The sequence below is a fragment of the Montipora foliosa genome, chromosome 2 (genome assembly GCF_036669935.1).
Source record: "Montipora foliosa isolate CH-2021 chromosome 2, ASM3666993v2, whole genome shotgun sequence".
Taxonomy (NCBI): domain Eukaryota; kingdom Metazoa; phylum Cnidaria; class Anthozoa; order Scleractinia; family Acroporidae; genus Montipora; species Montipora foliosa.
The window spans coordinates 46,443,721-46,460,313 of NC_090870.1; the positions used below are offsets into that span (position 1 = coordinate 46,443,721).

General features: G+C 39.5%; 1 protein-coding gene across 3 annotated transcripts in view; it reads left to right on the forward strand.

Annotated features, from left to right (window-relative positions):
- The window catches only part of LOC137993313 (E3 ubiquitin-protein ligase UBR4-like), a 120,931-nt gene that overhangs the window by 76,355 nt on the left and 27,983 nt on the right, over positions 1-16,593 (forward strand). For 2 of the 3 annotated variants that reach the window (XM_068839073.1, XM_068839075.1), the window contains exons 57-70: positions 192-333; positions 6,134-6,278; positions 6,791-6,876; positions 7,085-7,172; positions 8,575-8,703; positions 8,906-8,970; positions 9,088-9,148; positions 9,231-9,302; positions 9,966-10,072; positions 10,246-10,384; positions 10,688-10,816; positions 11,097-11,285; positions 14,360-14,578; positions 15,320-15,502. In XM_068839073.1, the coding sequence (XP_068695174.1) occupies positions 192-333; positions 6,134-6,278; positions 6,791-6,876; positions 7,085-7,172; positions 8,575-8,703; positions 8,906-8,970; positions 9,088-9,148; positions 9,231-9,302; positions 9,966-10,072; positions 10,246-10,384; positions 10,688-10,816; positions 11,097-11,285; positions 14,360-14,578; positions 15,320-15,502 (1,754 nt within the window). The remainder of the gene's footprint in view (positions 1-191; positions 334-6,133; positions 6,279-6,790; positions 6,877-7,084; positions 7,173-8,574; positions 8,704-8,905; positions 8,971-9,087; positions 9,149-9,230; positions 9,303-9,965; positions 10,073-10,245; positions 10,385-10,687; positions 10,817-11,096; positions 11,286-14,359; positions 14,579-15,319; positions 15,503-16,593) is intronic. The other variant, XM_068839074.1, reaches the window with a different exon arrangement.

A 16,593-nucleotide genomic window follows, 5' to 3' on the forward strand; every position in this document is an offset into this window, starting at 1 on the left:
TTTCATTCACCCTCTGTTTACGAGTAAAATAACTGATTGATAAGGAGCAGTGGAAAAACTTCGATTCCTTTTAAGCGACCTTTAAAAAATTTTAGGCTCTGATGTGAATAAAAAGACATCCTTGCATGAGTGCTCTGCTTCTGTTGCGTGAATTTCCTCAATTATCTTCACTGTTTATTGTTCATATTCAGCAGCCGCACAGTGTCTTGTCCAGTTGTTAAGTGATGCAGTTGACGAGGAAGTGATGAGTCAGTTTGTGCAGAACTTTCTGCTGGAATCAAACTCAACTGCAGTGAGGTGGCAAGCACACGAGCTGCTGTTCAGCATGCACAAGTAGGTCTTGGTAATCAACTTATTGCCTCTCTTAAAGGGAAAGTACGGTCTAGAAATAGTTTCTCTGAATTACTAAAGCTTTTCGCCAGGAATTCGAAAATAATTGCCGTTTTGTCCAGTTCCCTGTTAAAATGTGACAAGAGCACTTTGAAATTGCCTCTTTCGTGACTTGGAGAGTGCCATCTTGGATATAATTGTTATGACGTAGCAAAAGTCAACACACGTGTTTTGACCCCTACCAAGTTCTTCTAATCGGGATCACTTTCTCAATGTTGTGTGACCTTTCTGCTCCGAAAAAAATCAAATGTAAGGTGAACTATGGTAAACGGTCTTGTGGTTCAATAGGTAGTAGGTTAAGTAGGCCATTAGTGCGACAGAAACTCAAGTCACTAAGTACTCGTAGATCCTCTAGTCAATCAAACTAGGCGGAAAAAATGTAAACAAGACAAAAACCTTCAACATGCGACATAGAAATATTCGACTAGCGTACCTTTTTTTCTTTTTCGCTTTCTTTTTTCTCCTGCTACAGCCGTCTTTGATGCTTCATCAAGCGTATTTGTATTCACACGGGGGAAGCGTTTAGAATAAGCCGACGAAACCTTCAGATGTTGCATAATAATATACGTAGCAAGGCGTTTTACCGGTGTTAAATAGAAGTTCTTGGGTGTTTCCCGGGGTAGTCATTCGATAAAACTTGATATCGGAAAATCATTCGATAATTCGATAACAATCGATTAATTGATTTTAAACGATATCGATGTTATCGGTAAATCGATAAAAATCGATACTCACACGCCGACGAAGTGTTAATTTTATCGATTTTATCGGATTCATCGATCGCTATTGAATCGATAAAAATTAACCTGTTTCCGGTGAGGAAGCGTTTGATTGTGACTCTTTAAATGTAGACTTCAAAGGCGGCAATGAAATGATTTGTTGACGAACACTGTACAAGAGATCAAAGAGACTGCATTACGATTTTTTCCTGATTTTAATGTTCGATTACATTATTTTCGTAGATTGGATTGTAGTAAATTGTAAAAAAAAATAAAATTAAAAAAAAAAAAATTCGATTATCCGGGTTCAATTACAAACGTAACTTTTTTTTCCGTTTCCTCGGCTTCAGTTGTCGTCCAGTGTGGTTGTCGTCTTATTATTCCTTTCTTGCTTTGTTCCGCTGGTTTTGGAACCACGTTTTAACCTAAGAAATATGGGGAGCAAGAAGTGATCAATATAAGGAATGATTCAAAAGTATTTGCATGACTAGCCTCCTACGCAGACACCTCTTTGAGCTCGTCACGCGATTAGCCTCCTACGCTGACGTTCTTAGGGCTCGTCACGCGTTTCTCCCCCACGTGGGTGATTACGAGTCCGAGCCTCGCCCTGGGCGTCTAAATAATTTGTTCATATCTTTGACTTTACTCAAAAAATAACGAAAATCTTTCCCTTTTAAGACTGGGTCAAAGAGCACCCGGGAAGAGCAACGAGCGTACGATTGTGTTACATCAGCAAATAAATGAACAGTGGGATAATCAACCAGGGATCTATAGCGGATTTCAAATAAAACACACGTTGAGTATTAATAAAAGTTTGTTGAAGAGATGAAGCAATTTTTATTCTTTAACGAACAGGGAAGTTGTTATAAACTCTTTAATATCTTTTGGTGTTTCCGTTTCGAGAATTGGTACGATAAGCCAGTTTCGATAATTTCGATATTTATCGATAAAATCGATACCCCCAACTCAAAAATCGATAATTATCGATTACTCACACCAAACTCTTTTATCGATTTTTATCGAATTTCGAAAAAATTAATCGATCTTTATCGAATGTTATCGATTATCGATGTTATCGAATGACTACCCCGGGGGTGTTTTGATCTGCTCGAGGGGGATGAAACTAGACTGGAGAACACATATAAAAATTAAAAATTCCACAAGATTCCAGAAAATGAAAATTTAAAAAAAGTTGGTTAGCGAAAACAAAACGTCTGAAAACGTGGATGGACCGAAACTGAAAACTGCGAAGTCTGTTCGGATCATTTATATTAAAAGCGGGATCTTCAGGTACGTGAATATTGGTCTTGTTGACATTCGCTTTAAACTGAAATCTCGGTCAACCAGTCCAAACTATCACTATATTGGGGCGAGAAACCTAAAGCAAGCAATATTATAGACGACTTTCACTTTTATGCGCTTTTCCGGGCAGTAGAATAAACTTAACTTGAAATATAGTTCAATTTTGTTATCTTTATAGAAACTACTGAAACGACCTACTGTCGCCATTCGATGGAAATTTTAATCGATCGTTTGCTTAAAGTTTTAACAGGGTTCTCGTAGAAAGCCACGGTAGACAGATTAAACTTGATTTCACAGCAATGAGCGCAGGATAGCACTGCAAACTCTCTTCCCCTTTGTGAAACTCCTGCATATACCGCACTTATAAAACCCTGTTTAACGACCACGAGGTAATTAAAATCTGTTGTGATGATGGAACCAATATAAATACAATATACCCCCTGGATTAAGATTCAAGTTTACAATTGGGTCGGGATCGCTCTCCTCGCCTGTGTTTTCATTGTTTAAATCTATTCATCCTGAGAAATCCTTGACTATTGCTACGTCATAGCCTCGTTGGCTATTTAACACATTAAGGTCAAATGAGTGCTCAAGTTTGACAACACAGGTAACGAACTTTCGATTCAGAGAATCTTTTTCGTGGCCGTACTTTCCCTTTAAATGCACGGTGACTGCAACAACGACAACAACAACAACAACAACAACAACGAATCTCTATTTACAATAATAATCAATTAAGATATGATAGCCATCCCGCGCGTAGCAGTGCTAATCGAGGCTGTACAAGAGATATTTATCATTGTATATTTACTTAAATGCTTAATGTTAGTTGCAATATATTTTGTCTTGAATACACTGTATAATATCATGGAAAGAAATTATGGTTAGTGCCTACACAAGTTGCTGACAAATATGGGAGCTGAAATCGAAAGAAAGGAAGAAAAAAAGAAGGACTAAGCGACAACAGAGTGGACGAGCAAGTTAAAGGCGACCGTTGTATCGTAGCGATAAATTATAAATTATCGTATGGAAAATCAAACTGTAGATTTGACTTAAGCTAACCTCGTGATCAGTTCAGGTACACCAATATATTCATTTTCTGATTCTAGTATATTAAGTAGACACACGTAATTCCTTTTTAAACCTACTTTTATTGACATGACGTGATTTTGGTGGTAAACTGTTCCAAACACAGGTGCCAGATCGCGAAAACGAATTTTTTTCAATTCCAAGTCTGGAAGATTTGACGTAATAGTTTCCTCTGGTGGCCGATCTTTTGCCGTAACCATGCGCATTTTCTGCTTTCGTGAAAAGCTGCTGAATTAAAGAAGGAGCCACATTAGAAGAAATAGCATACATTAAACTTGCCGTGAGTGGGAAGGAAGTTGGGCTTGAGGAAAAGAGGAATGGCATGTTGTTGTTTATCTGTAAAATACATAGTCTTTAGGCGCGCTTTTGAAGTAAAAGTAATTTGTTTGTAAGATACTTTGCAGCACGGCCCCAAGAAACAACTCCGTAGGACAAATAAGGTGGAATTAACGAACGATATAAATTAGAGAGTATGGAAAAAGGGACATGACGGAGTCTTGCAATAATCCAATAGTTTTACTGATTCTTTAAGGGATGTGATGAATGTGATGCTTCCAGCTGAGATGTTGATTAACTAAAACTCCTAGATATTTGACGTTCTTTCCACTCTACAGCTTCTAAACGTTGAGAATTATTGTCGAAAAGTTTTATGGTGGGCTGGTATGTAATTTCCTTTTGACACGGCTGGAAAATGACGAAGTTAGATTTACTTATAAGTTAGATTTACTCATAAGCTTATTTGCAATGAGCCAACTAGACACTTTTGCTAATTCCTTGTTTAAGGTTTTCTCTAAGTTTTATTATTGTCTGCATGGAGCAAATTGGTATCATCTGCAAATATGAAAAATTCAAGAATATTTGAAGAGTTGCATATGTCATTTATATAGATTAGGAAAAGCAGAGGGCCTAGGACGGATCCCTGTGGCACCCCACGTAATGTTTGTAATGTTTCGTGTTTTTGTAATATGCAATTCTTGATTTCAGTGGTTTGAAATCTTCCCTTATTGAGATGCGAGGCAAACCATTCGTTAATTATCCCCCTAATCCCATAATGATGTAATTTGCCAAGTATTTACCGTGTCAAACGCTTTGCTTAAGTCAATGAAAACTCCACAAAAACCAAGCTTTTTGTCCAAATTCACTTTAACTTGCTGATGATATCAAAAATTGCATGTTCTGTTGAGTGCTTCTCGCAGAAACCGTACTGTGATTCAGAAATTATTTCTTTAGAAATTAAGTATGAATTGAGCCTTTGGTAGATAAGCTTTTCAAGTGTTTTATTAAAGATAGACAGAAGAGATATAGGAAAGGTTCGTTTATACAAATGTTGGCCGTGTAGCACTTATATTTTAAACAGAGTAAACTGGAGAGAGTGTAGTGTAACTTAAAGTGCTCGATTTCTATCCCCTATGAACCATCTGAGCGTTAGCCCTACAGATGGAAATGGGCCCACACAAGGACAGAGAAAAACTCTGACCAGGGTGGGAATTGAACCCACCACCTTCGGGTTAGATCTCCGCCGCTCTACCGACTGAGCTACAAGCTTCTTGGAGCAGTTTCATCATCTACTTTGAATTACTTTTGCAATTTTGAGCCTTTTGGGAAACATTCCTGATTCATGCAATGGAACCATTGAAGATATTAGTTAAAGGTACGCCTAAGATATGTCGTGAGCATTTTAGAAGACGGATTGGACACGAATACAAACCATAGGATTTGTTGGATGGCAAAGTTAGGATCTCAGCCATGATCTCCGCAGGTTCAATAGGGCGGAACACCAAAGAGCTAGCGTCGTTTCGTGGGGTAAGATAATCTGAAAAATGTTTTTCGGAATGCGGTAACTTAGCGGCTAACCGGTGGCAGTAGCAGGAAAAATGGAAGTTCATAATATTAGCTATTTTAGAGGGATCATTAACCAATGGTGAGAAGCTCTTAGCTCTCACAGCGCTAATCGAATTGTGGCATTTTTCTCGACCAATTAGTTCTCGAATACATTCCCTGGTCTTTTTCATATTTGACAAATTTTGATTGAAGAACGATTGATAAAACAATATCTTGCTTGCACGAGTTAAAGCTCGAATACTGTTTTTATATAATTTATATTTAAAAAAAGTTCGTTCTTTTTCCGCATAGCTGTTTTTATTCCCTTTGTTATCCTTTGTTATCCATGGGGTGTTCATGGACAGACTGTTAATAGAGTACCTTCTCCAGCAATAGTCAGCAAATCCATACAACCAACCCTTCTGTGAGACCCCATCCCACAGAGAAACATGTCACACAGACAAAATAAGGGGAAAAAAAAACATTGAGGATGAGCACGGTGGGGAGGGGAAAAACACTACAAAGTATAAACATTTGTGCCAGGCTTTGGAAGTTAGTTTAAAAAAAAATAAACTTAACGATTTTAGTTAAGACCCGACGAACCATGTGATACTGTACTTTGGCATTTGGTGGGAAGCGTCTACTTCATAGGTTTCTCTCCTTAAAGAACTTGAAATCTGAAAAAAATAATTTTCTCGTCCACTTCATTGTGCTCTTTTTCATCGTTTTGCAGAGTTTAGAAGTTCTTTAGTGTTACTGTATAAACGAAAGATGCATGTTGAAGAACTTCATCCTTGCCGGTTTATTTGTAGGTATTCCAACAGCAGTCAGAAAATTAAGCTGTCAAACATGATGTGGAAGATATGGCCTTATTTACCTGACTACGGCCGACGAGCAGCGCAGTTTGTTGATCTGCTTGGTTACTTCACAATCAAATGTGAATCGAATGCTGAAGAGGTATATTTTTAGCCTAAGAGCAGGCTCGCTAGTTTTTGTTGTACTGCGTGTCACACTTGACGGGCGTTGATCTAGGGTAAGGGTTAGGGTTCACGTGGTAATCTAGTTCCTGGTGTTGTGGTCTGTCTTCTCTGGTGTATTATGATTGGGAGGGTAAATTCTCGAAGATACTAGCTACACCAAGCTACTCTAAAGTCCAAGGGTAAATAAAGATACAAACTATGAACTAGCGTTTGTTGTATGTCCTTATAACGATTACGTAATCATAAAACCACTGAATTTTCAATTTATCTTTTTTTTAAACTTGTATATTGAGTGTCTCCTGCATGAGGTTAAAAAGTTGTACTTTTTTCCCCCTTTTTAGTATTTTTTTAACGTTTTCCGTGATCTTACAGTGTAACAGTAAACGGAAAACCCTGTGTGTCTCATGCGGCTGTCTCTTATATGTTTATGCGCCTGAAAATAAACAAATTTGAATGAAAATGATTATCAAAATGTTATTAATTTGACAGTTGCAGGATTACTGTGTGAAAGCTGTCCAAGTGCTGATGATACAGAACAATGTCCTGTCAAACCACCCAAACTCCAATGTTTACAGGTAAAGGAAATTTTCTCTTTTATCAATTGTTATTAAAGGGCTAAGTTAAGCCTCGTGGGCAACGCTCGGTGTTTTTTTTTTTTGTTTGTTTGTTTTGTTTTGTTTTTTTTTTGTCCTTTGTTAGCTGAAGGCGAATTTGTAGAATTTAGCCCATTTCCCTCTCGGTTCAAACGATTTCTTCACGATCGCCTTTGTTCTCTTTTCTCAGGATGTTGTCAGGGTACGTGGAGTTTGACGGGTATTATCTGGAGAGTGACCCTTGTCTTGTTTGTAACAACCCTGAGGTTCCATTTCAGGTGAGAATGGGATAACCTGTCTTGTATAGCTTACCAGGAAGCAGGCGTCAATGACACTAGTCCTTAGTGTCATGACAACAAATCACTGGTAGCTTTGAAAAATCACCAAGAAAGAGGGAACATCGGTAGCAGGGGTTCATTTGTTAAGTACTGCGTGCGTCGCCGAGCTATAGGTTCCTTGTTCGAATTCCAGTGACTTCCATTTCTGTCTTATCTCGGGTTACTGTTTCCTTAAATTCTGTAAAGCTCACCTTGACACTATCGGTTTCCTTTGATATCAGCATCGAAGCACGCGGAAGTTCATGAGTCGACGCTTATTTTTAAGGGTGCGTTTGATTCACCGTATCCCGTAATAGGAATACATAGAATAGAAGTTAAAAATCCCCCTGGTTTTTATTTAGATTCACATTAAAATTGTCAAACACGTGCTAAACAAAGCCTGATTATCCTTGTTGCTTCACAACGCCAAACATACCGTTGTAAATTATCGCTCCGCTTATTCTTATTCTGGAATAGGGTCAATCGAACACACCCTAATATTGATTTTGGAATGAGTAATAGTTGTTTAGCGGTTTTCAAATGAGTGTCGTAAAACTAAAACCAAAGTAATTACTAATTAATTTTTACTAATTAATTTTTTTTTTTTTAAGTATAAGGGGTCAATAAAAGTTGTTGTTGTTGTTGTTGTTGTTGTTGTTACTTTGGCCAATCAAAAAGGACGGAGACAATCCAGTAAACCAATCAAAACTCGAAGTAATTACACGCAGGCGATACAAAGCGCGGGGAAATGTGCACGCGCGAGCCACGATTGGTTTTGGTTTCACTTCTGATTGGTTGAAAAAATGGCGCGAGAACTTTGAACCAATCACTGCGTGAAGTAATGCAAAACCAAAGGGATTCGCTAATTACTTTCGACAATCTATTGAAAACCGCTCTAGCATCTAGTCCTGGTTGCGTGTGCTTGTGAAATTACGTTAAATTTCCATTTTTTGACAACCAATCCGTGTACATTCAGAAGTAAGTGTTTCAAAACATATTTTTATTAGGCGAGATCGAGGCGTGGAAATAGAATTCGAATAAAAATATTTATCTTTCAAACGTTCAGTTTGTTAGTCATTTAGTGCATTCGCTATCAAGCGCGGTGGGAGTCAACAATTAAAAATGTGATTTCAGAGAGGAGAAAATAAATAAGTTATTTACCAGCTAAAGGTTGGTCTGTATTGCGAAAAACTGTGACCTCGGCCTTGAAAAAGCTGCCCTCAGCTTGCGGCCTCGGGTAGCATTTTCGACACTTCGGTCACAGCTTTTCGCTATACGGTTCACTGTTGGCTAAAAACATGTGCAGAAATACGTTGAAAGTGAACTGCGATAACCAATTCACATCTCTTCTTGATTCACAAAGAGCCTAAAGCTTTCAAACATCAAAGGAGACTCTCGCTTTACTACCACGTGCCAGCTGGTAAAACTGATTGGAAGTCACACGATTTCAAGAGTCACCCTTCGTATTGCTGATTTAAAGCGTCAAAAAATGGTAAGTAGCTGCAATTTTCATGTGATGTTGTCTGTAGTCTTGTCCTTTATTTGGCAATGCCCGAGTGTCACTGTTCACTCCGGCACTGACTCCAGATTGAAGTAGGACGTGGTGGACGAATAGCCTCTGGTTGTCCAAAAGAGAACTCCAGCTTCCTTCGCAACTTATTTTAACGAAAGTTGTTCTTTGATTGTATTTGCAGGTCAGAACAATCAATTTGTATTACAACAATCGTACGGTGCAGGCAGTCGTAGAGCTGAAAAACAAGTGAGAGAAAAAAAATGTCTTGTCAAACCGTTATGCGACAAACAATGACGGAAAGTCGTAGTATCTTTAAGCTGTTGTTGATGGTTCACCTATTTATTGTAATGATTTTCATTGCAGGCGATCGTTGTGGCATAAAGCTAAGAAGTGCCATCTTTCACCGGGACAAACAGAACTTAAGGTTAGAATCCATCAAATCACAAATTGCGGTTTTATTTCAGGTGTGCCATGAGCAAATTGTGTGATGTATTTTCTTGTTGCAGGTTGATTTTCCTTTACCGATAGTGGCCTGTAACTTGATGATTGAATATGCTGATTTCTATGAGAACTTTCAGGTAACTGGTTTTCCTTGAAAATCTTTTTTTTGTCGCAAGAAATTATATCTTATGCCCCATTCACACCAAACCTTACTCATGTTTTAGTTAAACACTGCTTCAGAGTGTTTTCTTTTTAAATCATGTTTACTGACTTTTGTCGGCTACAAATTTAGCACAGGTCAAAGCATGTGTTGAAAAAACCTGAAGCTCATGAAAAAACCAGTTCTACATTTTTCTATGACTAATTTTAATTTTTTAAAACCCAGTTTAATTAAACATGTCGTGTTGGTGTGTGTGGGGTAATAGACTGCCTTGTTCATTCCATGGCTAGGCAAAAAAAGTTATTGGTCACAAATTTGCTCGTGGTAACGGGCACTGTGGATTCGACTGGTATCATTTTAAAGTCATGCAATAAGGCCAATGAAACACTTTGTACTAATCCATACATAGGGAAAAATATCGTTAAGGACTGGCCACTTTGGCCTGTGTCAGAGATAAACAAACTTGTTATAATCATTGAAGAAATAAAACAATAGACCATAACTAGTGTGAATCCCGTTGGGTTGAGTATTTTTTGAACCCAAAATAGCGTCAATGGTTTTACAATTTTTTATCTTGTTTTTAGCTAAGATAGACCGTTGCGTTAGTTGCTGCTTCTTGACTTGTTTTGTTGTCTTGTAGGCCTCTTCTGAGACTTTGCAGTGTCCTCGCTGCAGTGCTTCCGTCAATGCTAATCCTGGCGTCTGCAGTAACTGTGGAGAGAATGTATACCAGTGCCACAAATGCAGGTTTGTTTAGCAACTAGCTCTTTTGAGCAAGCAAAAGAAAGTTTAAATAGAGGCTTGGCTGCAAGCCAATGGCTTCAAGCCAAGAAAGCTGACAAGTAAGCTTTGGAATTGAATGTTCTTTAGTCGATGAGTACATCAAAAGTTCTGGATTTGCTTGTTTTATTTCGCTTCAGGTCTATAAACTATGATGAAAGGGATCCTTTTCTATGTAATGCATGTGGCTTCTGTAAATATGCCAAGTTTGACTATACGTTGACTGCAAGGCCCTGCTGTGCTGTTGATCCCATTGAGAACGAAGAAGATCGTAAGAAGGTAACAAAAAAAGGAACGTTACTATAATAACTTCTGCCTCTGTAAAAGCGAGGCCAATTGTGGAATTTTTGTGATGGTGTTTTCTTTTACTTTCATTCGAATGAAAAGAGTTCCTTGTGAAAATGGCTTGGCCCTTTGACTAGATGCAAACGTGAACTACCGATGTGCAAGCTAAGTGTGTTTCCTATAAAGATGAATATCCGTATAGGAGAAGTAACTGCTTTGTGACGGACATCAAGCCAATCAAAAAACCTGCTTTGTTACAAACTGACCGACGCGACTTTATTTTGTTGGACTTCACAGGCTGTTGCAAATATCAACTCTTTGCTGGAGCGGGCAGACAGGGTATATCGACAGCTGGTGTCTCACAGACAGCCATTAGACCTTCTGTTAAACAGATTACTGGAACATGGACAGCATGAGCCATTGCAGGTAAATTATACAGTGTATATCCCCTCACCTTTCCGCCTTTAGTACGTGTAGTAGATTTTTCTGTAGGTAATTATAACCTTTTTTAAGTAACAGTCACGAGACAAGTTGCCTTCGAGTGTAACAGCGCCTCAAGTCCCCACAAGGCTATGTCCTGGCGTGTCAACCGACCAAGTTGTTTTGTTATAGTTGTTTCAATTTGCATATTTCTCTTGCGGTTCTGTTCCCTTGTGAAGACTTGAGATTCCAGCATCGCATGCGTCAAATTTTTCTTTTGTGTTAGGAGGGCACATCTGGTGGTGCACAGACAGTCAGTGCTGTAGTGACAGGATCTTCAGCAGCGAGCGCCGGCAGCAGCAGCAGCAGCAGTGCTGGTGTTAACACAGGAGTGAACAAGGCAATCCAAGCTTTGGCTCATCGCTACTGTGTTGAATGCAAAGGAACTTTTGATGAGCTCAGCAAGATCACCCAGGTTCGTAACAATCATTGGTTCAACTCCCTGACGGTTCAATAATACGTTTAAGCGATGGGAGAGGGTGGAGAAGTAATGAGTGCTCTTCACCGTACATCGCACTGGCACAGAAGAAGAATCTCGACTGATATTGTTGCTGCAGTTAGATGTATTGTTCATTGCGAGACTGAGTCAGCATTAAATCCATCGACCCACTGTTTCTTAAGGGAAACCTCCATTCCGACGGAAAATAAATTTAAACCCCATAAAATTAAATATGGAAACAAGTTTATTCACTTTTTTTTTAAGAAAGCGCTGATATCTTTTCACAATGGCCTCTTTTTGTTTTCTAATTTCCTGGACGCCAGCCACCATTTTGAATCATGTGACGTGCTACGGTTGCGCTGTTGTCATTGGTTTAGCGCAACACGACACAATTATTCAAGATGGCATCGCCCGGGAAAAAACGACTCTAAATTTTTTTTCTCCTGGGGCAAAGACATTGTTAAATCGTTTTCAGCAAATTTTATTGCAAGCATAATTTCCTCTGGTTTAAATTCACTCTTTAGTAAGAGTGGAAGTTTTCTTTTACAACAAGGCACAGAATTGCAGACTTCTTGCCAAGCTTAGTGCCAGAACGTGTTGCTGAAACCATATGCACCCCAAGCTCGCGTTAAGCCAGTTACACACGAGCAAGTTTTCATTGACAAGTTCTGACTTCGCAAGTTTTATTTGCGGGTGTGTAAAGAAGAATTTGTCAAGTTTTTCCTTGACAAGAGCAATTGTTCAAAAACTACCATGCTACAATCAGTGGCAAAAGTAGTTGGGACGCTAGTGTCAGAATGGGCCTGAAAACCTCTCAGACGTCAGAAACTAAGCATAACTGTCAAAATTCCACTGAAAACTTCAAAATAAAACTCCCCCCCTCCCCCCAATCAATGTTGAAATAGACAAGGATATGTATGTTCACTATTGGCAACATTGTTCTGGGGGGGAGGGGGCAGTTTTTCAAACTCAGTAAGAAAACCAACTTCAAATGGTGAGTGTCCCAAGACTTTTGCCACTGATTGTAGCTTTTGAACAAGTGCACTTGTCAAGGAGAAAAATGACACATTGCAGAACTTGCTCGTCTGTACAAGTCGACAAGGAAAACTTGTCAAGAAAATTGAGAAATTGCGGGTGCACATCGGTCTTGTTCTTGCATGAGCCATGATCAAAAAACGAAAATAGCTCCTCTTGGTTTGTTTTTTTGTCGTCCGTTGTGTAATTGTAATATTGGCTTGCACTCACGTGATTAGACGACCATGTTGGTGTACAAAACAAAAGCAAAATGTCGCTCGCGTTTTGCATGATAATAAAGGCAAATTTCCAAAAGACCTTTTCGTTATTGTTCAGTACACCAACATGGCTGCCATGACGTCACATGCAAGCCAAGGATTGCTGGCTACAGTGAAAACTTGTCAAAGAAAACTTGTCATTCATACACATGAGCATATGAACATTGTCAATGACACTTGTCAAGGAAAAATTGCTCGTGTGTAACCGGCTTTACGCGCGAGACGTGATTGTCAAAGCGTCACCTCCGCGACAACACTGTTTTAGACTTTTTTTGTGTGTGTTTTTCGAGTTTGTTTCACGACAAAGAAGCGAAAAGTTATCAATGAATGACCGAAATAAAATAAGTTAACTCACCTTGTTTATTTTGATTTGTCTTTTCGAGCTTTTTTTGACTGTTTTGGGACATTGCTCTTTGAGAGGCTATCGTAATGTTCTCAAAGTTAATGCATGGAGATGGTTATAAAACTCAAGAAGTCCTTTTGTTCCATGTTTTTGTCTGTATTTTTGGCCTTGACGGTGCACAAAACACACCTTTTTCGAGAAGATGACTATTCAGATCTCTCGATTAAATTATACCAGAAACCCATAAAGGTTGAAACGTGTAACGGCCCCTTGTGTGCTGGGAAACAAGCTTCTGAATATTCAATTTGCTAAGTACCATATTTGGAACAACAAGAGCGAGGGGTTTCCAAATATGGTACTTAGCACTGAATCATTCAACCATTCATTTAAACTGTGAACACGCGTTACACGTTTCAACCCTTATGGGTTTCTGATTATATGCAACTAATTTGCGAACCCGTGCGTAGCGAAAGCAAAATGAAACAACATTGTTCTCGATTAACTATGATCTTCCTGGTACGAAGTCAAAGGTGGACACAGCGATTCACGGAGAAATGTACTCGAAAACCTTTTTCTCGCTGAAAAATCGCTGCGCAGTTTTTCCTTCTAGCGAAAAGAACAGAGTTTGTTTTCCTCCCTGTCTCATCAGCTTTCTGAAAGCATTGTCCTTTCGGCTCGAATGAGAAAGATTTCCTTCACATTTCTAGACCGGACAGTTGTCGGCCGAAGCTTGTGCTCGTCTTTTCCACTACGGGACTGAAATTAAGGATCTTGCCCGCGTGCAATTGCCACTTACCCCTCCGGCACACAGTCGAATCCAGTCCTTTCCCCACATTCCACGTATATTTTCACGAACAGGATTCAACTGTGTACCGGAGGGGTAAGTGGCACTTGCGCGCGGGCAAGTTTCCTAATTTCAGTTCGAAAACACAAGCTCTAGAAATGTGAAGGAAATCTTTCTCATTCGAGCGGAAAGGACAATGCTTTCAGCAAGCTGGTCAGACAGGGAGGAACACAAACAATGTTCTTTTCGTTGGAAGAAAAAACTTCGCAGCGAACTCGCTTTTCGGTGTGAAAAAGTCTTTTCGAGTACATTCTCCGTGAATCGCTGTGTCCAGCCTTGACTTCGTCTAAGGACGATCACGACGGTCGCTCAAAGAGCAATGTCCCAAAATAGTCAAAACAACCGCGAAAAGACAAAATAAACAAGCGAGTTAACTCACTGTATTTCGGTTATTCATTGATAACGTTTCGCTTCTTTGCTCCTTAATTGTCGTGAAAGAATTTAACTCGAAAAAACAAAAAAAAATGTCTAGAACAGTGTTGTTGCTGACGTGATGTTTTGGCAGTCACGTCTCGCGCGTAACACAACCTTGGGTCGCCTATGCTGAAAATTTCTTTCTATTAATTTCCAGAAAGTGCTGGCTTCAAGGAAGGAATTACTGGAGTATGACTGCCGTGAGAGTAAATCTGTACTGGAGACCACCAACAGTGGATCATTGCTGCTGTCATCTGGTGTGAAGGGACTCCATGGTGAATGCTATGGCTGTGCCTCAGCTGCAATAGAACATTGTGTAACTTTATTGAGGGCATTAGCCATGGTGCCAGGAACACGCAAGCAACTGGTGGAAGAGGTTGGTCTAATATTTCAGAATGCTAATTTTTCTCTTGGGAAGCGAATTTATGAATCTCGCTAAAACTGTTCAATGGAGTACGGTTTAATCGTAGAGTGGGAAACCTTGTGTTAACCTGTTTATTGACGGTGTAGCTATCTGGCTTTACACGCTTCCAGCATTGACGCGCACTTGAAGGCAAAAGCCTAGCAGTTAGTTCTACCTCTTGTACCTTCAGAGGTGCACTAGAAACTGACTTTATACCTGCACTTAGGCCTTTGCGTATTGAAACTTGCACGAGTGTGCTTGACTAAGTCCTTGGTTCAACAATGAAAATTACTTCTTGTGGAAGAGGTTGTGAGGGCCCTCGGCGATGGAAGGCGTGAACGGTTCAACGAAACGAGTGGTGGAGCAGTAAGAGTCGAGATGACCTCAGCTTGTTGAGATGTCGACTGGTCAATACATACATGCATACATAATTGACCACTCCCCATAGAGACTTTTCATCATTGGTATGAAACATACCAATGATACAATAGAACAGGACAAAAACTTTAAGAATCCCAAGAAGTTGAACCAGGAATTGCCAGGATCAAAGTTCAACTAGTGGTCAGAACGGGTCTTGAATCCGAGATCTCTGGATCTCAAGGCAAGAACCTTAACCACAGGGCTGCTCTGCCTTCAGATGTCTTAAACAAATATTGTGGAGAGTACTTAACACACTGGGATAATCAAACCTTTTACAATGGATTGTTTCGTTAGGGCCTGATACAAGAATTGGTCGACTTTAATTTGCACGAAGGCACCGCGCAGATGCGAAATGATGTGAGACACTTGCTGTGCTTGCTGACAAAGGACAACGAACATGCCACAATGCAGCTGAATGAAATTCTTATCAGTGCGGTTGGAGAAGCACTCAGCAGTCATAAATCGAATCCTGCAGTGGTGAGAAAGACTAATTTTAATCAAGTCGTTTTAATCAAGATAATAGACCTTTTTGCAGATACGGCGGCCATTTTGATTTAGGATTTAGGATGGCGCTAGTTGATTAAGACATTTAAAAGTCATCAGTAAAATTTCAAAACGACTACGTTCATGAACGGGTAACCAATGCAGATCTCCAAGCACAGGTGTAATATGCTCGTGTTTAAATGAGCCTGTCGGGCTGCTGAATTCTGGACATACTGGAGTTTTCGGACTTGATCCTGCCTAACACCTGAGAGTAGTATATTATATTGGTCAATCGTGGATGTTACGATTGCGTGGATGAAATGCGTGCATGAGTTTTGAAAACTGATAAAACATTCTTTATTGGAATTCTTTATATAAAGCATAGTAATAAGGCATAGCTTGTTTTTCATGTCTGTTAGTGTTCTCCTCTCTTATTAGAAGCTTATTTTCGGACCCGGAGGGACACGCTTTTTGTAGAATGTTTATGAAGCTGTTCAATAAACTCGCAGGTCCTGTATTTTTGGGTGTAAAAGGCCTCGGATTCGCCTCCCATTTTAAAACCCGATAAAACAATCCTGCTCGTTTATCCAACAGTACTTAACGAAAAGACTTATTTATCATTGGTGACTCGAGCATAAGAAGAGAAAAAAATCCAAGATCCCTTGAACAGTGGAGACTTTCGTGTACCGGACTAAAATGACAGCAGACAAAAGAACCATTGTTATTCTGATTAGGCCTTGCTGATTAGATTTTGTTATGTTCGCTTTATTTGGTGGACATTAATTATTTCGGATCTGGCATACGAAAGACCAACCCCTAAACAGGAGTCGATCCTCTGACCCCACTGTTAATAATTCGAATGCTTTACCTCTGAGTTATTCTTGAAGCTAGCAAATTAATCTAGGCTCACGGGACACCTGCCCTGCGTACTGTTAGGACAGAGGTGTCGAAAAGTGAAACCCTCGCCATTGATGTTAATGAGATAATGAATTTTTAAACCTTGGGTTATGAATGAACTTCTCGGGATCAAAATGTGGTTCAGAATAACATGGAAGTGTCATTAGGTTAAGCGGGCTCACCGGTAC